This window comes from Ictidomys tridecemlineatus, chromosome 4, assembly GCF_052094955.1.
Source record: "Ictidomys tridecemlineatus isolate mIctTri1 chromosome 4, mIctTri1.hap1, whole genome shotgun sequence".
In the NCBI taxonomy this organism is placed as follows: Eukaryota; Metazoa; Chordata; class Mammalia; order Rodentia; family Sciuridae; genus Ictidomys; species Ictidomys tridecemlineatus.
This window is the reverse complement of record NC_135480.1, coordinates 31,744,896-31,768,013: the sequence shown is the minus strand read 5'-3', so window position 1 is coordinate 31,768,013 and position 23,118 is coordinate 31,744,896. Positions and strand designations below refer to the sequence as shown.

General features: G+C 34.3%; 1 protein-coding gene and 1 pseudogene across 1 annotated transcript in view; both read right to left on the bottom strand.

Annotated features, from left to right (window-relative positions):
- Positions 1-1,687: 1,687 nt before the first annotated feature.
- Positions 1,688-23,118, bottom strand: part of LOC144376647 (coiled-coil domain-containing protein 73-like) — a 42,654-nt gene continuing 21,223 nt past the window's right edge. Inside the window, exons 3-5 of the mRNA XM_078044905.1 lie at positions 5,439-5,510; positions 3,200-3,235; positions 1,688-1,771 (exon numbers count right to left, since the gene is read on the bottom strand). Coding sequence (XP_077901031.1) covers positions 1,688-1,771; positions 3,200-3,235; positions 5,439-5,510 — 192 coding nt within the window. The remainder of the gene's footprint in view (positions 1,772-3,199; positions 3,236-5,438; positions 5,511-23,118) is intronic.
- Positions 18,612-22,621, bottom strand: LOC144377437 (E3 ubiquitin-protein ligase Hakai pseudogene; annotated as a pseudogene).

The following is a 23,118-nucleotide window of genomic DNA, read 5'->3' as shown; positions in this document are numbered from 1 at the left end:
GAAAATAAGGAGGCAGCAGGCAACCACTTCAAACAGGAATATGTGTACCCCCCAATAGCAGATGAATATTAAAGATATAAAAGTTATTTTAAAATTACTAAAGTCATAAAAAATATAATAAAAAGTATGAGAAATGTATAGGACACTATTAAAAGGCAAGTATGAAAATACACCAAATAGAACCTATAGAAGAAAACTGTAGTCATGAGCTTTAAAAACTTAATGGATAAATTACACAGTAAATAAAACTCAATTAAGAATTAGTGAACTAGGGCTGGGGATGTGGCTCAAGCGGTAATGTGCTCGCCTGGTATGCGCGGGGCGCTGGGTTCCATCCTCAGCACCACATAAAAAAATAAAATAAAGATGTTGTGTCCACCGAAAACTTAAAAATAAATATTTTAAATATTCCAGGTTAGTTGTATTATAGGATATCCCGCATTATGAGTTTGTTTCATTGTTTCTCCAGTATTAGATTCAGGTTAATTTTTTGGTAAAAGGGTAATTACACTGGCCCCAGATGGTGACACATCCCTATAATCCCAGTGGCTTGGGAAGCTGAGGCAGGAGGACTGCAAGTTCAAAGCCAGCCTCAGCAACAGCAAGGTGCTAAGTAACTCAGTGAGACCCTGTCTCTAAAAGGCCTGGTGATGTGGCTCAGTAGCTGAGTGCCCCTGAGTTCAATCCCTGGTACTAAAAATATTTATATTATATCGGTAAATTTTTGTGCCTCTTACTGCATAATATTATTAACAATGCTACATTTGATCACTTGGTTAAGGTGATGAACTTCAGGATCCTTCCACTGTGAAAATTTATATTTTGTTCTTTGTAATTAGTGTTATCTATAGGGTAATATTTTGAAATCATGAGAATATACCCTTTACCAATGATCTTTATTCACTCTTCATTATATGTTTTTGGATGTTCCAGAAGAGAAATGATTATTTTTTCTACTCATCACTATATCCTTGGTGCTAAGAAAACTGTCTGGCACATAGTAGACCTTCAATAAACACACGGAATGTATTATCATTAGTTAAATATTTCTGTATTTTCCAAGAGACTGTGATCAACGTAAGAGCAAAGATGATGTTTCCTAGCCTATATTTGTAGAAAATAAGCACAATACTTATTAGCACATGATAAAAATTCAATTAGCACTATTTTAACTTTTAAGGACCATGGGTAAATTAAAATATATGGACTTTACTTGTTTTTCTCATGTGAAAAGTGTTTTAAAAGACTCTAGCTTTATTACTATAAGAAATAGTGAGCTGGGTGCAGTGGCACCCATTTGTAGTCTCAGGTACAAAGGAAGCTGAGGCAGAAGGATTGCAAGTTCAAGGCCAGCCATGGCAACTTAGTGAGACCCTGTCCCAAAATGAAAAAATAAAAAGGGCTGGGGTGTAGTTTAGTAGTAATGTTCCCCTAGGTTCAACCCTCAGTAAAACACACACACACACACACATGAAAAAAAATAGTAAAAGTAATTTAGTATTTTTAAAAATAAAAGATGATGAAGCGAAGATACTAATTTGAAATTTAAGTCTCTTGGGAAAATAAAGTACTAAACTATGTAAAATATATAGTATAAATTTTCAGCTTTGCTTTGCTAAATTACATGTTTAATGATGTTCTACTAAAAACAACAATAGAATAGCAAATTACTTTTTAAGTAGTACTGTTACTTTACCTGTAATGCTTTTAATGTTTCCTTCAATCCTTCTATTTCTTTTTCTTTTATTTCTGCAGCAAGTTGATATTTTCCCTTTAAGTAAAAAACTATATTTTAATACTTTCTAATGTAAATATTATAAAGGAGAAAATATAATAGCTCAAGAACCAAAATTTATAACTTAAATCTAATACTTTATAGGCTTTTAAGTTGTATCTGCATGACAAAATATATTTCTAATGGCTTCAAAATATTAAAAAATAAGGCTTTTGCATGATTATAATAATCATAAAATGAAATATCTCATTATAATGACTAATCATTTTATCAAGAGAACATTCATAAAATTTTGAGATACTATATAATTATTTAATTCTTGCAGTTAGAATAAATATACAATCATCTCACAGAATATGCAAGGAGTTGGTTTCAAGAACAACATGAATACCAAAACCTAAGGATTCTCAAGTCACTTAAATAAAATAAAATAGTAGTCTGGCATGATTGTACATGTCTATAATCCCAGCAACTCAGGACACTGAGGCAGAAGGCTTGAAAGTTCAAAGGTAGCCTCAGCAACTTAATGAGGCCCTAAGCAACTTAGCAAGACCCTGTCTCAAAATAAAAAATAAAGAACAGCTGGGATGTAAGCTATCCAAAAAAAAAAAAAAAAAAGCCTAGTGTTCATATTCACATACAACCTACACATGTCCTCCTATATATCTTAAATCTAGATCACTTATAATACCTAATACAATGTAAATACTATGCAAATGTTTGTTATACTGTACTGCTTATAGAAAACAAGAAAAAAATCTGTACATGTCTAGTACATTCAATTTTTTCTTTCCTGATATTTCCAACCAGCAGTTGGTTGAACCTGTGGATACAAAACTTTGGATACAGAGATTTGATTGTATTCTAATTAATAAAGTACAGGTACATTTATATTATATTATGAATATAAGGATGGGGAAATTTTTTTAAATTTAAATTTTTTTGCTAAAAATACTCAGCTATAATTATTAAAACAGCAAACTGTATGCTCATAAGCATAATAAAAATATGTATTAACTAACAAACAGCTAGAGAAAATATCTAGCACCTGGTTAGTTTCTACATTTGGGAATCATTTCTCCTTTTCAGGTTGGTCTGCACTCAAGTACAAGTCATTTCAATGTGTTTTAAAGAACATTGAAAAAGCACTAAATAAATACATTGAAAAAGCACTAAAAACATTAGAACATTGCAGTAGAGTGGAAGAAACATTAATTTGGGGGTTGAAATTCCCAACTTTGCCACAGCAAATCATTATATCTTCATTGAGCCTCAGTCTTCTCAATTGTAAAATGACAGAGGTCAAATAATGTAATTATTTGGGTTCTTTCCACTTCTAGGATTTTAAGCAATCAACATTCTCCCCCATTAGTTTATTACCAAGGCTGTTTCCTACTATAGTGAATAACTGAAAATTTAATTCATTTACATATGCTTTAAATTATTTTAAAAATTAATAAATACCTTTTCTTCTTCCAAGGCATACATCTTCATTTGCAACTGATAATTTTTAAAATTAAGATACAGATAAGTAAAACAGTAACAGTAATTTCTGCTGGTTAATAGGATTACAGAAACATTTCATATTTCTGTATTGTTTGAATTTAATATAATATGAATATGTCATTTTACATCTAGAAAATAAAATAATAAAGATACAAAAGAGAGGGCTGGGGTTGTAGCTGAGAGGTAGAGCGCTTGTCTAGCATGTGTGAGGCAGTGGGTTCAATTCTCAGCACCACATAAAAATAAATAAAACTAAAGGCCCATTGACAACTAAAAAAACAAAAGGTAGAAAAGAGAGGAAAAGACAGTCAACAAAATAAGTGAAAAATTTAATCTCACTTAGAGACATCAATAACCCTTCAAAGTTTCATTTTCCCCTTTAGAAATTTCCTTAAATGTCTGAATATCTCATCATCTACTCCTAAATAATAGCATGTGTACTTTTCTGAAGGTATAATTTTATGAAATCATTACAATTTTTATTTGCAGACAGTATTTGTGCTCTGAAAAAAAATTTAAATGCATGATAGTGAAATGATGACTTTTTAAAATAATGACATTTTAAAACAAAAAACTGAAAAACACATATCAAAGGACAATAATGAAATATTCTATATTACTCAGCAATAAAAGATAATAAAATCATGGCATTTGCAGGTAAATGGACGGAGCTGGAGAAGGTAATGCTAAGTGAAGTTAGCCAATCCCCCAAAAAAACCAAATACTGAATGTTTTCTCTGATATAAGGAGGCTGATTTATACTGGGGTTGGGAGGAATAGACAAACTCTAGATAGGGAAAAGGGGAGGGTGATGAAGGGAGGGGGAAAGGGAGTAAAAAAGATGGTGGAATGAGATGGACATCATGACCCTAAGTACATGCATGAAAACACAAAAGATGTGAATATACTTTGTATACAACCAGAGATATGAAAAATTGTGCTCTATATGTATAATATGAATTATAATGCATTCTGCTGTCATATATAACAAATTAGAATAAAAATTTTAAAAAAGAAATATTCTAAGTAGCACAAGTATACTTAGTAAAATTGTCAAAAAATAAATTTTTTCTTTGAAACGTTCCTATCTCCTTTTTCACACTCCTTATATTCAAGAATTATTTATTTAAAACAAACATAAGGCCGGGGATTCTGCTTAGTACTTGCCTAGCGTGCTTAAGACCTTGGGTCCCACCCCATTGGAAACTCAAGACACTTTCTCCCTAACCTTCAGATAACTGTGTGTTCTTTTCTTTTCCAAGTCCCTTGTGATAGCAGATGTACATTTGTTCTATTTGTTCTCTCCTAGAGAATACTAAGATACTTTTTTGGCTTCTGCTTCCATACCCTTCAATTAAAATTCTCATAAATTTGATGAGACCTATTTCAGATTGAAGGAATAAAGTTCATTATTTGTTTAAACAAATTCAAACTAATGTGTAAATCATCAATAACCATAACACACTAGTGATATAGCTTTTATGGGTTTATTCTTTAGGTACATTTCTTTTTCTAAACAGACATTGCATAAAGATGAAGACAACAAAGGAAGGAAGGAATGAAAAGGAAGTACAAATGAAGATAGTGGGATAAAAGGAAAAACTTCCAGAGGCTAATTTATTTTGAATGAGCATATTTTTTAAACTAATATTTTCTAGCTACGGACTGAAGAGAAATTTGAAGCAGTTAAGAAGACCTAAGAATTCAAATTACTAAAAAAGTGCTGCTATTCATTCCTTTAAAATATTTTTCTTTTGTTTTTTTTTTTTCTTATTTATTTCATTAGGTACTTTAAGTTGGTTGAATTTATGGAAGATTCTGTGCATGGTAATCACCTCTCATCCCTTAAATCTCCTTATTTGCATCTCAGCCAGTATTATGACTGACTTTAATAAAGGAGGAAAGTGGAAAAGGTAAGATTCCAAGATACTCTAACAAAAGAAAGAGGAAAAGGAAAAGAAATAAGAATACATGCACATCATTCACCTAAATAATTTAGAAGAAATGAAAGAACATCTCCATCTCTGAGAAAACATTTTTCCCAAACACTCTTTATTATCAGTCATGATTTAAAGTAGCTATTCAATTATTACTCCTCATAATACCCTTTTCTCCTTCTTGTCTTCCAGGAGTCTGGAGAAAACCCTGCCTTCATATCATGCAAAAGGGAGGAAGTGCATTATAGTGTCTAAAATACCTGCTTTTTAAAAATTTCCATTGCTTCTTTGTGTTGCTTCACTAATGCTTCCTTTTGACTCTGAAGAGTTTCCTATTTAAAAAATTATGAGAAGTCAAAACATAAATTCTTATAACCTCATCTGCTTAAATCTTAATTTGGTTCACAGCTTAATTTAAACACATTGCATTTTTATCCTCTTGAAATGCAACTTTAAACCAATTTTATGTGTTTTTTTTTCTCATGGAATCATTATGTAAAAATTTTACTTCCACTTCCTTCTTCACAATAAAAACACATTGTTTTTAAAATCTTGAGACTCTGGAATGCCTGGCTCCAAATCTTTCTTCAAGAAGATACCTTTTAACCAAAGATATTAAAATTAAAAATTCTAGTACACAAACAGACTATGGTCTTAGGATTTCTAGAGAAATCAATTTTATTATCTAAGCACAAACATTCACATGGCAACGTATATGACTTGAAAGTAACTGAAATAACTTTTTCTTTTCTTTTCTTTTCTTTTCTTTCTTTTCTTATCTTTCTTTTCTTTTGCATAACCAAAGCTATCTCAGGACATTTTTTTTAAAAATGCACATATATGGTCCGTTTCTTGCTCCCTCCTTTGGTGGAAGTTATATGTTTTGTCCTTTAGATTCAAGATAATTTTAACATTTTCTTCTATTTTTATAAAAATCAATAATTCTCATCATTTAAAAAATACATCTAAGTGGTAACCACTTTTCTTATTTACTTCACAATTTCTACATAATGCATTGACTTGGCAATTTTAAAATTTTTTCTTTGACCTCCTGTTGTGTTGCAAGTTTAGCTTTCTTATATAACTATTACCCCACATTTTCTCCTAGTCTTCCATCAGTTATATCAAAATTATGCCTGAAATCAATAGTCAATATTTACATTGTTATGACTCTGTAAATATTATTTAATACTGAGCCATGTATTATACTGTGATAAAATTTTTATTTTATGCCTTTTGTTTTTATGAACTTCCTAATTACTTTAAAATATTTAAGTTTCCAAAGTTAATTTTTTAAAAAATAATACTGCCTTTCCCAGATCTACATCAATTGGTTCATATTCCCAGATGACAAATGTGAAGCAAAAATTACTTAGAAAATTTCCAACTGCCTAGGAAACAGATTTTGAAAACCTTTAGATAAGCCAAGTACAGTGACGCACACCTATAATCCCAGCCACTTGGGAGGTTGAGCCAGGAGGATCTCAAATTTGAAGTCAGCCTGGGTAACTTAACATGACCCTATCTCAAAAAAAATAAATAAATAAAAAGGGCTGAGGGTGTTGTTTAGTTGGTAGAGTGTCCAAGTTCAATCTCCAGACCAGAAAAAGAAAAAGGAAATATATCAAGTAAGCAAATTAATGATATTGTTTTGGGAGGAAATCAATTTCTCACTTTATCCTCAAACTTACAAAGAGATATTTCTCTAAATATTAAAGATTTATAAAAGTTACTCATATAATGGGCATTTCTGATCCCTGATGTTCACCCTATTCCACCTTGTAAATGTTACCTTTGAACCCCCAAATGAGAAATATTATTTTCTCCTTTATGATACCACATCTTACTTTTACACGTTATTCACATATATGTGTGTATACATATATGAATACATTCATATATATGTATATGATATTTTACATACAACAAAACTAAGGATTTTAATGGAAAACAGGTTTTAAAAGTTTATTTATTCTAATTTGTTATACACGACAGCAGAATGCATTTCAATTCATAGTACACATACAGAGCATAATTTTTCATGTCTCTGGTTATACACAAAGTAGAGTCACACCATTCATGTCTTAATATATGTACCTAGGATAATGATGTCCATCTCATTCCATCATCTTTCCCACTCCCATGCCCACTCCCTTCTCCCTCCCCTTTGCCCTATCTAAAGTTCCTCCATTCCTCCCATGCTCCCCACTCAACCTCCAATATGGATCAGCATTCACATTAGAGAAAACATTCAGCCTTTGGGGTTTTGGGGACTGGCTTACTTCTCCAACTCTATCCATTTACCTGTAATTGCCATGATTTTATTCTCTTTTAATGCTGAGTAATATTCCATTGTGTATATAGCCCTCGGTTTCTTTTTCCATTTGTTTAGCTATTGTGAATTGTGCTGCTATAAATATTGACGTGGCTGTGTCCCTGTGGTATGCTGTTTTTACGTCCTTTGGGTATAGAGTGAAGAGTGGGATACCTGGATCAAAAAGTATTTTCATTTCCAGTTTTCTGAATCTCCATTCTACTTTCCATATTGTCTGCACCATTTTGTAGTTCCACCAGCAATGTATAAGTGTGCCTTTTTCCCCCACATCCTCACCAACAGTTATTGTTGTTTATATTCTTAATAGCTGGCATTCTGATTGGAAGGAGATAGGGAGGGAAAGAGAGAGAGAAGGGAAATTGCATGGTAAATGAAGGAGACCCTCATTGTTATACAAAATTACATATAAGAGGAAGTGAGGGGAAAGGGGAAAAAAAACAAGAGAGAGAAATGAATTACAGTAGATGGGGTAGGGAGGGAAGACGGGAAGGGAGGGGAGGGGAGGGGTGGGGAGGGGGGAAAGCAGAGGTTAGGAAAGGCAGCAGAATACAACATACACTAGTATGGCAGTAGGTTAAAAAAGTGGATGTGTAACCGATGTGAATCTGCATTATGTATATAGGGTAAAAATAGGAGTTCATAATCTGCTTGAATCAAATGTATGAAATATGATATGTCAAGAACTTTGTAATGTTTTGAACAACTAATAAAAAAGAGATGAAATCTTAGAGTAGTTTTGATTTGCATTTCTCTAATTGTTAGAGAAATGTTGAACATTCTTTCATATATTTGTTGATTGACTGTATATCACCTTCTGAGAAGTGTCTGCTTAGTTCCTTGGCCCATTTGTTGATTAGGTTATTTGGTTGTTTTTTTTTGTTTGTTTGTTTTTTTTTTTTTGGTGTTTAGCTTTTTGAGTTCTTTATATACCCTACAGATTAGTGCTCTATCTGATGTGCGAGTGGTAAAAATTTGCTCCCAAGCTGTAGGCTCTCTATTTACCTCACAGATTATTTCTTTTGCTGAGAAGAAGCTTTTTCATTTGAATCTATCACATTTATTAATTCTTGATTTTAATTCTTGTCTTATTAAGGAAGTAGGGGACTAATCCCACATGATAAAGATTTGGGCCTACTTTTTCTTCTACTAGATGCAGGGTCTCTGGTTTAATTCCTGAGTCCTTAATCCACTTTGATTTTTGTGCAGGGGGAGAGATAGGGGTTTAATTTCATTTTTGTTGCATACGGATTTCCAGTTTTCCCAGCACCATTTTTGAAGAGAGTATTTTTTCTGCAATGTATATTTTTGGTGCCTTTGTCTAATAAAATGTAATTATGTGGGTTAGTCTCTATGTCCTCTATTCTGTACCATTGGTCTACTATGGCTCTGTAGTATAGTTTAAGATCTGGTATAGTGATTTCACCTGCTTCACTCTTCTTGCTAAAAATTGCTTTAGCTATTCTGGGTCTCTTATTTTTCCAGATGAATGTCATGACTGCTTTTTCTATTTCTATGAGGAATATCATTGGGATTTTGAGTGGAATTACATTAAATCTGTATAATGCTTTTGGTAGTATCATCATTTTGACAATATTAATTCTGCCTATCCAAGAACAAGGGAGATCTTTCCATCTTGTAAGGTCTTCTTTAATTTCTTTATTTAGCATTCTGTAGTTTCCATTATAGAGGTCTTGCACCTCTTTTGTTAGGTTAAGCCCTAATTTTTTTGAGGCTATTATCAATGGGGAAGTTTTACTTGTTTTCCTTTCAGAGGATTTGTCACTGATATACTGAAATGCCTTTGATTTATGAGTATTGGTTTTATATCCTGCTACTTTGCTGAATTCATTTACTAGTTCTACAAGTTTTCTGGTGGAATTTTTTGGGTCTTCTAAGTATAGAATAATACCTTCAGCAAATAGTGCTAGTTTGAGCTCTTCTTTTCCTGTTTCCCTTTAATTTCTTTCATCTGTCTAATTGTTCCAGCCAGTGTTTTAAGAACTGTTAAACAGAAGTGGTAAAAGAGTACATCCCTGTCTTGTTCCAATTTTTAGAGGGAATGCTTTCAATTTTTCTCCATTTAGAATCATGTTGGCCTGGGACTTAGCATAGATAGCTTTTACAATGTTGACACATGTTCCTGTTATCCCTAGTTTTTCTAGTGTTTTGAACTTGAAGGGGTGCTATATTTTGTTGAATACTTTTTCTGCATCTATTGAGATGATCATATGATTCTTATCTTTTAAGTCTATTGATGTGATGAATTACATTTATTGAATGCCATATGTTGAAATAACCTTGCATCCCTGGGGTGAATCCCACTTGATCGTGGTACACTATCTTTTTTGATGAGTTTTTGTATTTGATTTTCCAGAATTTTATTGAGAATTTTTGCATCTATGTTCATTAGAGATATTGATCTGAAGTTTTCTTTCTTTGATGTGTCTTTGCCTGGTTTTGGAATCAGGGTGATACTGACCTCACAGAATAAGTTTGGAAGTACTCCCTCTTTTTCTATTTCATAAAATAATTTGAAGAGTATTGGCATTAGTTCTTCTTTAAAGGTCTTATAGAACTCCATTGTGTATCCATCTGGTCCTGGCTTTTCTTGGTTGGTAGGCTTCTGATGGCATCTTCTGTTTCATTGCTTGAGATTGATCTGTTTAACTTGTGTAAATCATCCTGATTCAGATTGGGCAAATCATATAACTTTAGAAATTTGTCACTACCCTTGATATTTTCTATTTTATTGGGTAATGGTTTTCAAAATAATTTCTAATAGTCTCCTATATTTTTGTAGTGTCTGTCATAATATTTCCTTTTTCATCATGGATGTTAGTAATCTGAGTTTTCTCTCTCCTTCTCTTCATTAGCATGGCTAAGGGTCTGTCGGTTTTATTTATTTTTTCAAAGAACCAACTTTTTATTTGTCAATTTTTTTCCATTGCTTCTTTTGTTTCAATTTCATTGATTTTTCCTGTCTTCTACTACTTTTGGTGTTGATTTGTCCTTCTTTTTCTAGGGCTTTGAGATGTAATGTTAAGTTACTTATTTGTTGACTTTTTCTTTTAGGAATGAACTCCAATAAATTTTCCTTTTAGTAATTCTTTCATAGTGTCCCAGAAATTTCAATATGTTGTATCTGTGTTCTCCTTTACCTCTAAGAATTTTTTTAATCTCCTCCTTGATGTCTTTTGCAACCCATTGTCCATTCAGTAGCATATCCAGGTGTTGGAGTAGCATTTATTTATTTATTGTTTCATTTATTTATTTCTAATTCCATTCCATTATGATCTGATAAAATGCAGGGTAGTATCTCTACTTTTTTATATTTACTAAGAGTTGCTTTGTGGCACAGTATATGGTTTATTTTCAAGAAGGATCTATGTGCTGCTGAGAAGAAAGGGTATTTGTTCATTGAAGGATGAAATATTCTATATATGTCAGTTAAGTCTAAGTTATTGTTTTGTTTTTTCTTCTTTTTTATTAATTTTTTATTTATATCTGACAGCAGAATGCATTACAATTCTTATTACACATATAGAGCACAATTTTTCATATCTCTGGTTGTATACAAAATATATTCACACCAATTCGTGTCTTTATGCATGTACTTTGGATAATAATGTCCATCACATTCCACCATCATTTGTAACCCCATACCCTCTCCCTTCCCCTCCCTTCCTTCTGCCCTAATTAAGTTCTATAGTTTCTTTGTTCAGCTTTTGTTTGGATGATCTATCCAGTGGTGAAAGAGGTGGTTAAAGTCACCCAGAATTACTGTGTTGTATATATTTGACCCTTGAACTTGAGAAGAGTTTTCTTGATGAATGTAGACACTCCATTGTTTGGGGCATATATACTTATAATTATTATGTCTTGTTGATATATGGTTCCTTAAGCAGTATGTAATATCCTTCTTTATCCCTTTTGATTAACTTTGGCTTGAAGTCTACTTTATTTGATCTAAGAATGGAAACCCCTGCTTGTTTCCACAGACCATGTGAGTGGTATGTTTTTTCCCAACCTTTCACCTTCAGTCTGCAGATGTTTTTTCCTATGAGATGAGTCTCTTGAAGGCAGCATATTGTTGGTTCTTTTTTTAAAAACCATCTGCCAGTCTATGTTTTTTGATTGGTGAGTTTAGGCCATTAACATTCAGGGTTATTATTGAGACACGATTTATATTCCCAGTCATTTTGTCTATTTTTGGTAATTTAACTTGACTTGGTTTCTCCTTTTATTGGTTTTTCCTTTAGTGTAATACCTCCCTTTGCTGATTTTCATTGTTGTTTTTCATTTCCTCTTTGTGGATTTGCTGAGGATATTCTGTAGTGCAGGCTTTCAAGTTGTAAATTCTTTTAATTTTGTTTTTCTTGGAAGGTTTTTATTTCATCATTAAATCTAAAGCTTAATTTTGCTAAAAATAAGATTCCTAGTTGGCACCCATTTTCTTTCAGAGCTTAGTATATGCTGTTCCAGGATCTTCTAACCTTCAGGGTTTGTGTTGAAAAATCTGCATATACCCTAATTGGTTTCCCCCCTATGTAATCTGATTCCTTTCTCATGCGGCTTTTGAAATTCTCTCCTTATTCTGTATGCTAGGCATTTTCAGGATAATGTGCCTTGGTGTGGATATCTGTTGTAAAATTGTACATTTGGTGTCCTTTAGCCTTTTGTATTTAGTTTTCCAATCCATTATTCATGTTTGGAAAATTTTCTGATATTATTTCATTGACTAGATTGTTCATTCCTTTGGTTTGGAACTCTATGCCCACCTCTAACCCAATTATTCTTAAGTTCTGCCTTTTTATGTTATCCCATAATTCTTGAATGTTCTGCTCATGGTTTCTTACCATCTTCATTGTGTAGTCAACATTCTTTTCAAGATTATATATTTTGTCTTCATTTTCTGAGATTCTGTCTTCCAAGTGATCTAATCTGTTGGTGATGCTATTGAGTTTTTAATTTGGTTTATTGTTTCTTTCATTTCAAGGATTTCTGTTTGTTTGTTTGTTTTCAGAACCTCTATCTCCTTATTGAAGTAATCTTTTGCTTCCTATATTTGCTTATGTAGCTCTTTATTGAAATAACCTTTTTCTGCCTGTATTTGCTCTTTTATATCATCGTTTAATTCACAGAACATTTTAATTATGTACATCCTGAACTCCTTCTCTGTCATTTCTTTTGTTGTGCTGGCCATGGATTCTAATCATGTAGTACCTTGGTTGGTTTGGGGCACTCTCTACCCTTGTTTTTTCATGTTGTTTCTGTGTCTTCCCTTTAGGCACTGTGGATCTGAGGTGTTACAGTTTTTACCCTATAGGCTTATAGTGTCCCTGCAGGGTTCAAATACCTCTCCTTTAAGGGGAAAAATAATATTAACAGACCCCAATACAAACAATATACAGCCTTAAACCAATTAGCTGATGTTAAGATGTTTATGGTTTTGTCACAATATACAGAAATGGAGAGTTCAATTATTATCCACAATATAAATAGTAGGTTTGCAAAAGCGTCTAAGTTTCTGATGGTGGACAAAGAGAGAACCAGAGGTGGGATGTAGGATGAGATATTAAGGAGGTAGGAGGTGAAGATATAGAGTTATTAAATCTTAGGAAGCCTGAAAGAGGTATCTAAAGAAGTTAGCTAGTAGCAGAAGAAAAGAGAGAAAGTGATTTGGGGGAGACAAGTGAGAAGACAAGAGAGAGTACAAAAAAAAACATAAAAATTAAGAAAAATAAAAATGTAAAAATAGGAGATAAAAGAATATACAACACAAACTGTAATATACTATTCAGACATCCCAGACCTCAGTAGCTTAATTCATGAAAAATACTTTGTTTCACAAATGTTGGAGATGTGAGGGTAGAATAAGAGAGAGAGTGAAAAGAAGGGAGAAAAAAATCTCAAAGGGGCTGAGGTCATGGCTCACTGATAGAGCACTTGCCTAGCATGTGAGAGGCACAGGGTTAAATCTCAGCACCACATATAAATAAATATCCAATGACAACTAAAAAAAATCTCAAAGGAAAATATAAGGATTGATTTTGTTGGAGTTCATTATCTTTCCTACTTCCCTTCTCATCCAATAGGTGAAGTTGTCTGCTGTTTGCTGGTATCTCCACCCTTAGGATGGTGAAAGTTATTAGGGTAGGAGGATTGGTCTTGGGGACAGAGCTCCTAGGGAGGTGGGGTATAGCACTTACAGGTCCCACTGGGAGATTGCACTCCAAGGATCTCCTTTAGGGTGTGTTAGTATGATGTGGGTGCCTGATCTTATATCCTTATATCACCTGTAGACCTCACAATTCCTGGTCTCTAATCTGTATATCTCACTCACTCCCCCATTCCTACCTCCCAATCAGGAACCTCTCTCTCCAGAGGTCTTGTGGTCTGTGCTCTGGGGGCTGTGCACCTGTGAGGAGAGGTGTTTTGAATTGGGCAGTTCATGTCAGGTTTTGCTATGGACCGGTCCTGTAACTGCAAGCACGGTGCTAGGTTAGTAGCTATGAGGGAGAGGGAGGAAGTGGGGACTATAGGTACTTTGATATTGCTTCTAGGTCCCAAGCTGAGAGTTGCCCCAACTAAAGATAGATACAAAGGTGTCCCAAGATGGAGGCTGCTTTCAGAGATGGGGTGTCAGGTGGGGTTAGGTTGGGTGGTGGCATTGGGTGGTGTGTTCAGAGATGCAGCTCTGTAGTGAGCAGTGTTGTGGCTGGCGGCTATCTCTAGTCCCTATCCTATGTCTCCAGGTGAAAGCTACCACATGTAGGGGTCTATGGAAGTGATTTCAGTGTCCCAAGATGAAAGTAACTGGGGGAGCCTCACATTGGTAGATGAGGTCTACAAGGGAGTGGCAGCTGGAGGTCTCACGTGTAGACAGTGGCTGGGTATCCTGTGTGGGAGAAGCAGTGGGATTCCTGCATGGGTGTAGCTGTTGGGGGTTCTCTAGTAACTTGCAGAGAAACAGTATTCCCACTACTAGAATCTTAGTCACAAAACAACACAAAATCCATTCTCCTTCTAGCCTGCCATCTTGGATTACCAGAAAACAGGTTTTAAATGTTTTTATGTCTTAATAGAGAAAAAAAGTCAAATACACTAACGTAGTGATATAAAACAAATTGCCTGGCAAACTTTCTTTCAAGAAATATTTTGATAATCAGTGAATTACTAGAGAAAATCTCTCTCTTAGCTCTTTCTTAAAATGTTGCTGATAGAGAAAATGTGTTTTTAAAAAAAGAAGAAGAAGTAGTAATAGTAGTAGTAGTAGTAGTAAGTAGTAGTAGTAGTAGTAGTAGTAGTAGTAGTAGTCGTCGTCGTCGTCGTCATCTGCTGCTCTTCTTCTGCTATCCAAAGGCAAAATGATAATCTAGTCTCTTGAGCAATGACTGTGGTACAAACTGATCTATTAGAAACCCTCCCTAAATTGAAGTTTAATCTCATTTGTGAATAGGTCATTTTTTAAAGAAAAATGGGAAAATATCAGACAGGACACAGCACAGCAGTCTCAACTGACCTATCTTATGACTCCTTACCAGAATTAAAATCCATCCAGATGACAGAACTTTCAGCAAAAGCTTGCCAAATGTCAAGAGGTAAGTGAGTTAACATTAACAGCAGTTATGCCTTTGGAGAAGCCCATGCTTTGGGACAGAATTAGGGTTTCCAACCTCAGTAGGAATCCCAATTTCAAATGGTCAACAATTTTCAGTGTTGTAATACTTCTTGAGGAGGTGGCTATCGTAAATCTACACTTTCAAATAGCTAAAAAGAAAAAAATCAAAAGAATAGCAATACTTCAAACCATCTGAAAATTGTATAAAATTTAAATTTCAGTGCCATAAATAGTATTATTGGAATACAGACTCATTTATTCTTTTTTTTTGGAGCCAGGGCAGGGTACCAGGGATTGAACTCAGGAGCACTCAACCACTGAGCCACATCCCCAGTCCAATTTTGTATTTTATATTAGAGACAGGGTCTCACTGAGTTGCTTAGTGCCTTGCTGTGGCTGATGCTGGCTTTGAACTCATGATCCGCTTGTCTCAGCCTCCTGTGCTGCTGGGATTACAGGTGTGTGCCACCACGCCCGGCTGACACATTCATTCATTTAAATACTGAACATGGCTGCTTTCACACTGTAACAACAGAGTTAAGTGGCTATGAAAGAGATCACAGGGTCCACAAAAGCTGAAATATCTATCATAGGCTCTTTACAGAAAAAGCTTGCTGACACCGAATTCAGAAAATCAGATTGCAATGCCTAGTTTTGCAGGGTTTTGTTCTTTATTTTCCCAAATGTTTTATTTCCTCTTTGGTAACAATTTAAAACCTTAAATAAGTAAACATATTATTTCTTAATCATGATATTTCCAAAGTCCTTATCATTAATATTGCTCTCTATTCTTGGCCACTCTGTGATATGAGTCTAATAACAGACTGAAATTTGTTTGTGATTCGGGATGTCCTTTGTCCTCTTGCTTTTACTTGGATATTCTTGGCTGCTGACTTAGGAAAAATCTACATAGTCTAATAATAATTTTTTTCTCACCATTTTTCCATATAGGTATATTCAAATGTGTGACTTCTAGAGTCTTAAATACTATTGTACAGACACTGTCTTATTAAAAGATCACTCAAGAAAAGAGGGAAAATGTACAAATATACATAATATAAACAACTACTATAACATGGAGTAACACAGAGCATGGATGTCAGGTGGGTTCCCTATCTTAAAAATTCAAAGAATGAAATCCATGGACACAAGGGTAAAAGTAAAGGAGCAGGATTTAATAGAGCAATATAAAGAAAGAAAGCAGAATTCCCAAAGAGGGAGGGGTGCCAAGAGAGGGATGCCAATGGATGTCTGTTGTCTAGGGAATTTTATGGGCTTGATCTGTCCATGTAGGTGATTGGTGGAATATAAGATTTAGAAAGAGGGCCAATCAACTATTTTGCCTTCTTCAGCAAATATGGAGAATTTGACAGATTCATTACAGAAGTATAAGAAAACTGTTGGTTTTGAATATTGATCTTGTATCCTGCTACTTTGCTGAATTTGTTTATCAGATGTAGAGGTCTTTTGGAGTTTTTCAGGTTTTCTAGGTATAGAATCATGTCATCAGCAATGGAGATAGTTTGACTTCTTTTCCTATTTGTATCCCTTTAATTTCCTTCTCTTGACTGGTTGCTAGAGTTTCAAAAACTATACTGAATAGGAGTGGTGAGAGTAAACATTCTTATCTTGTTCCTGATTAGAGGAAATGCTTTCAATTTTTCTCTATTCAGTATAATGCTGACTTTTGTTTAACACACATAGTCTTTATGATGTTAAGTTCCTTCTATTCACAGTTTCTCCAGTGTTTTTAACATGACTAGATGCTAAATTTTTGTCAAAGGACTTTTCTGCATCTATTGAGATGATCATATGATTTTGTCCTTGATTCTGTTTATGCAATGAATTACATTTATTGACTTATTAATTTAAACTAACCATACATCTCTGGGATGGTTCCAACTTGGTCATGCTATATAATCTTTTTTATGTGTTTTTTAATGTGGTTTGCTAATACTTGATTAAGAATTTTTGCATCTTGTTCATGAGAGATATTGGTAGTTCTCCTTCTTTGATCTCTTTTTTTTCTGATTTTAGTGTCAGGGTAATACTGGCTTCATAGAATTAGTTTAGGAGTGTTTCCTTCCTTCTTAATGGAATATTTTGAGGAGGACTGCAGTTAGTTCTTCTTTAAAGGTCTGTTAGAACTCAGCTGAGAATACATCTGGTCATGGACTCTGCTTTGTTGAAAGGCTTTTAATTACTGCTTTAATCTCACTGCTTGAAATTGGTCTGTCTCCATTTTCTATATCAATATGGGTAGGTCATATGTGTCTAGAAATTTGTCAATATATTCTAGCTTTTCTAATTTGTTAAAACTTAAGTTTTCAAAATAGTCTGTAATAATCCTCTGGATTTCAGAAGTGTCTGTGGTGATATCTCCTTTTTCATCTCCAGTTTTGTTGATTTGGGTCTTCTCTCTCATTCTTTTGGTTAGTTTTGCTAGGGGGCTATCAATCTTGTTTATCATTCCTAAAACCAACTTTTGGTACATTGATTCTTTATATTGTTTTTTTATTCTCCATTTGATTAAGCTTTGATCTTAAAATTATTCCATCTTCTACTGGTTTTGGAAATAGTTTTTTCTTGTTTGCTAGGGCCTTGAGATGGAGCATTAAATTGTTTATTTGCTTATTTGGGGTATTTTTGAGGTTTTTTTATTTTAATGTGGGAATTTAATGCTATAAACTTACCTCTCCCTACCATATTCAGAGTGTCCCAGAGGTTTTGGTATATTATATCACTCTTCCCAATTTTAGAAATTTTCAAATTTCTCTTCTCTTTTCTTTGATGAGCCATTCATCATTTAAAAGAGTACTGTTCAATCTCCATATGTTTTGTGGTTTATATATGTTTTCTTGATGTTGATTTCTGATTTTGATCCATTATAATCTAATAAGATACAAGGAATATCGATTTTTTTATATTTGCTAAGACTTGCTTTGTGTCCTAAAATATGGTTTATTTTGGAAAAGACTTCATGAGCTGCTAAGGAGAAAGCATACTCAGCTTTTGTTGGGAGAAATATTCTCCCAAAAATATATGTCTATTAGGTCCATTTGACTTATAGTATCATTTAGGTCAAAAGGTCTTTATTGATTTCATTTGTGGATGTACCACAAGTTAAACATTGAGTTTAACTAAAGCAATACTTTTGAAAGTGAAACAATGAAAAAAAATTTTTCAGTTTTTTTTCTTTTTTCTTTTTAACAATTGTTCTGGGTCAGTTTACCACCTGGGGAACAAAAGTGTTAAAATATAGCTGTGCTGAACCGAGCCACTTATCTATACTACATAGTACTTGAAATCAATCCTAAAGTCAAGATATAAAACCCTTTTGAGAGACAAGACTCAATGTGTTTTATAGCTACCTCACTTAGAGGTACTTTTCTTTCCCAAAACAATCAAAACTTAATTTAAAATTTGACTCTACATAAGTTTTATTCCTCTTTCTATCTTCAGTTCAAAATACTAGTATCATTGGTAATAAGGTTTATATCTTGTCTGATCTGGATGATGTGGTCCAGGAAGTGGGGTTTGAGAAGGCAGATACTGAATTCATGAAGGAGGAGGTAGATCTCTTTGTGCAGGACATATACCAGGACTCGTTTCCTCTAGTTCTGCAAATGGAGGGCTCAGAGTTCCTTGATCTTTAGTAAACTGGAGTAAAGGATTAGAATTATAATGGTGAGGAGGGGTGCAGTTACATGTGGAACACAATGTTGAGGTGGGGGAGTGTCTGGAGGAGGATAATTTCATATATGTTGGCATCTAGGCAATGATATATGCGGGGACAGGGGGTTATTGGTGGTGGAGCAGAGGTCACTGGTGAAGGTAGAGCCTGGCTAAATACCAAATGAGGAGTACCTGTAGCCTGGGGAAGATGTGGCACTGGATGGCTTATTGGTGGTTGAGGAGGTAGAAGTGGTAAATAATGTTGCTGTGGAGGCATAATATGGTGAGGATGTGTTTTAGTCAAGTTTTTCACTGCTGTGGCTTAAAAGACCTGACAAGAACAATTTTAGAGGAGGAAAAGTTTTGGGGGGGGTCTCACAGTCTCAGAGGCCTCTTTCCATAGACAGCCAGCTCCATTTGTCAGGGTTTAGGATAAGGCAGGACAGTATGGCAGAATGTGATACAGAGAAGCAGTTGATCAGTAAGTAGAGAGAGAAATTCCACTTGCCAAATACAAAATATATACCCCAAAGGCATGCTCCCAATGACCCATGTCCTCCAGCCACACTCTACCACTTCAGAAACCAGTTAATCCCTATCAGAGGATTAATTCACAGATTGGGTTAAGGCTCTCATAACCCAATAATTGCTTCTCTAAACCTTCTTGCATTTTTTCACACATGAGCTTTTGGGGGACACCCCACATCCAAACCATAACAGGATGCCATACCACTGGTTGACCCTGGATAGTCAGGATGACAGTGAGCAGGTACTATGGCAGGAGGTGGTGGTTCTATAGCATCTGAATTTGAGTCATCCTGAATAGGGACAGTTATTAAAATGTTGTGTTTTCTTATTGAAATGCAAAAGATTTTCTTACTGACTGAATGAGGTGGAGGTATAAGTTCCAAAAAAGGTATCCAGGAAAATCTTTGATGCTTTCCCAACAGTTTTCTCCCTTTACAGTCATATCATTCTTCTTAATCAAATTATAATTATAATTAAATCCTTGCTGATCATCAGATGGAGCCTTTTTAGGCATCCTGTTTATAGTCCTTTGTGTTTGAGATACAAGTTTGACTATTTTCCTTTGTTTGGAGATAATTCAAATATAGGGATTCATCTGCAAACATCAAGACCATCCAATGATTCAGAACTATTAGTACTTTGTAACTCATTGTCAGTGTGATTCACGATTCAGCTCCCACTGTGGGTTTTTCTAAGCCATCTTTTTGAAATCTTTCTCTGATTTTGCTGTAGGAGTAGATTTCAAGGGTGAGTCTCTATGGTGTAGACTTGTAGTATACCAGATGCTTCCCAGCCCCTCTCAGAAAAGGGGAAGACAAGCAATAGCAAACATAGTAGTGATCAACATCAGCATTAGAATAACTGTTCTCTGATGCTTTCTACAAGATATACACCATTAATTACCAAAAGAAATGGTGGGGTTACTATTTAATAACAGCAAAAACAACAAATAACTGTGAACTAGATCTAGCATTAAAGTACAAAGCAGGTGTCAACTATGCCCTCCCTGGTACTAACAAGTACAACAACATGAAAACTGGGGGTAGTAATTATGTAAACTAAATTGTTCTTAAATATAGCAAAATTACAGTTAATTAAGAGAAAAGAAAATAGTATATGAAGGTAAAATAAAGTTTAAAATATTCAAAAGATACAAAGATACAACAGGGACAGGTAACAAGTAATGGCTATAAAAAAGGGGGAGTAAAAAATAAAAGAAAAAGAATAAATAACAAGATAAAGAATTAGCTAATTTGGCTATTGAAGGGGAAAGAGAGGAGAGAAGGAGTAATATGAAAAAAAGGGCCAAAACAAAAAGTCAATCCAAAACACATAAACAAACAAAAATAAAACCCCTCCTCCTCTAAAGTCAAAACAAGTCAAAATAACAAATAGTTGAGAAAAGAAAAAAGTTTTAAGATTTTTTTTAAAAAAGAAAAGCTCAGGCTAGGGCTGTAGCTCAGTGGCAGAGCATTTGCCTAGCATGTGCAAGGCACTGGGTTCAATCCTTAGCATCATATAAAATAAAATAAAGGCATTCTGTCCATTTACCACTACAAAAAAAAATATAAAAAATCCGGGGGTATAACTCAGTGGCAGAGCACTTGCCTAGCAGGTGTAAGGCCCTGGGTCTGAGAGGAGGAGGAAAAGGAGAAGGAGAAGGAAGAGGAAGAAGAGGAGAAATGTGGAGAGTAGATGAGCCCCCAGTCATCAGCTGGTCATCAGCTGATCCTATAGCATCAGCAAAAGCCAAGCCTGGGAAACATTCCTGGGTGCGGCAGAATGTTCCTACCGCTGCAACAGTAGGATAGCTGCAAAAAGATGTTCCTAGCTCTGTTAACTTTTTAGTACACAAAGAGCCTCTGACAACTCACAAGCCTTGAACAATTCACAATGCCCCGATAGTTTAACTTTCTGATTATGAGACCCTATACAATAAACTTGTGGAGCTATTTCTGGGTCACTGTTCCTCCATCAAAGTGAAGTGTCTCACCTGGCCCCAGCTTTGCTTAAAAATGTCTTTGTGTTTTCTTTGTGTTTTTCTTCATCTCCAGTCACCCCTACTCAAGATTCCTTTATGGATACTGCATGGGTCACAGCAAAGAAAGAAGGAAAAAAAAGATAAAAATGAAGAGAAAAAAATGAACATATTTATGTATGTGTGTTCATGAGCCAAACAACACAGCAAGAACACATATACCCACACATACACACATTTACACTCACATTTGATAGAAAAATGAAGGAAAAATTTTAAAATATATACATTTTTAAAGTGAAATAAAATAAATCTTAATGAAAAGTGGAGGGATTTTCACCACTGAGGTGGTCAAAATTATTGACAAGAATGGATGTTCACTGCGTATGCCATACTGGGACAAAAAGAGTCCCAACTTTTGTCTCTAACTCTATGATTCTGGTTCATTTCCTATGTACCCACCTCCCTTGGAAGCAGTATGAATTCTCACTGCTTGAATCCCTAGCTTTGGAGCAACTGGAAATTGCACCCCTCCTCTATTCCAATAATACTATTTATTGAATAATCTATTCATCCTGATTGACTTGAAAGCCATCTTTATCATTCACTAAATTATTTTATGTATCTATATTTATGTATACTATTAGTTCCAATGAATAAGTATTCACATTAATAACCAAGCTATTTTAATTATTATAGCTTTATGCTTATAAAGTATGTGTAAGGCCCTGGGTCTCTTCTTTTTCAAAACTTTCCCATTCTTGTATGTTTATTTCTACATAAACCTTAGAATCAACATGTTCAGGGAACTTCAGCTCCCTGAACATGCTGTTGGTATTTTAAATTGGATGGTATTAAACCACTGGTTAAATTAGGAATTCTGATGATTTTATACTGTTGATTCTTCCTATACAAAAACAAGATAAAGCCAGGTGTGGGCTGGGGTTGTGGCACAACAGTAGAGTGTTCGCCTAACACATGTGAGGCCCTGGATTCGATCCTCAGCACCACATATAAATAAATAAAATAAAGGTACTGTGTCCACCTACAACTACAAAAAAAGTATTAAAAAAAAGTCAGGCGTGATGGCTCACGCCTATAACAGTCCCAGCTACTCAGAAGGCTGGGGTAGTAGGGTCATTTGAGCCCAGGAGTTTAAGACCAGCTTGGAAATACAGTGAGACCCTCCAATCTCAAAACAAATAAAACAAAATTAAAAATCAGAAACAAGATATAACTTTACATTTTGAAATGTGCTCTGAGCTTTGATTTGTACTTAGTATTTACCTGTGCTTTCTAGCCACATTCAGGCCTATTACAAACCTGTCTCTCATTTAATCTGACTCTGATTTTTCTTTGATATTCCGATATAATCTTGAGTCTGTCTAGTCTCACAATTTGAATCATTTTTAGTTAGTTTTAATCTCTATCATCTGAATTATGATTCTGATATATTAACTGTAAGTTCCTATTTCAATTCTGCCAAATGAAAAGGAGAAGGATCATCATCATTAAGCTTTCACTTTTTTAGCTTTAAGATTACATGGAGGGAAAGACATAAGAAGCACTATCATAAAGCTAGATAGAAAAACCAGAGCTGATGTTATTTTTCTCTATTTGGTTACATTATGTAAAAACATCCCAGGGAAAATATGGCACTAATTCCAAAGTTTCACTGATTTCAAAATACTCTTATTCTCCTATAGTATGTTTCTCAAGTGTAAAATAATATATAGAAATTTTCAGTTATTCTCAATGTTATAATACCAAAAGCCTGAACAAAAATTTTATCCTATTTTCTGG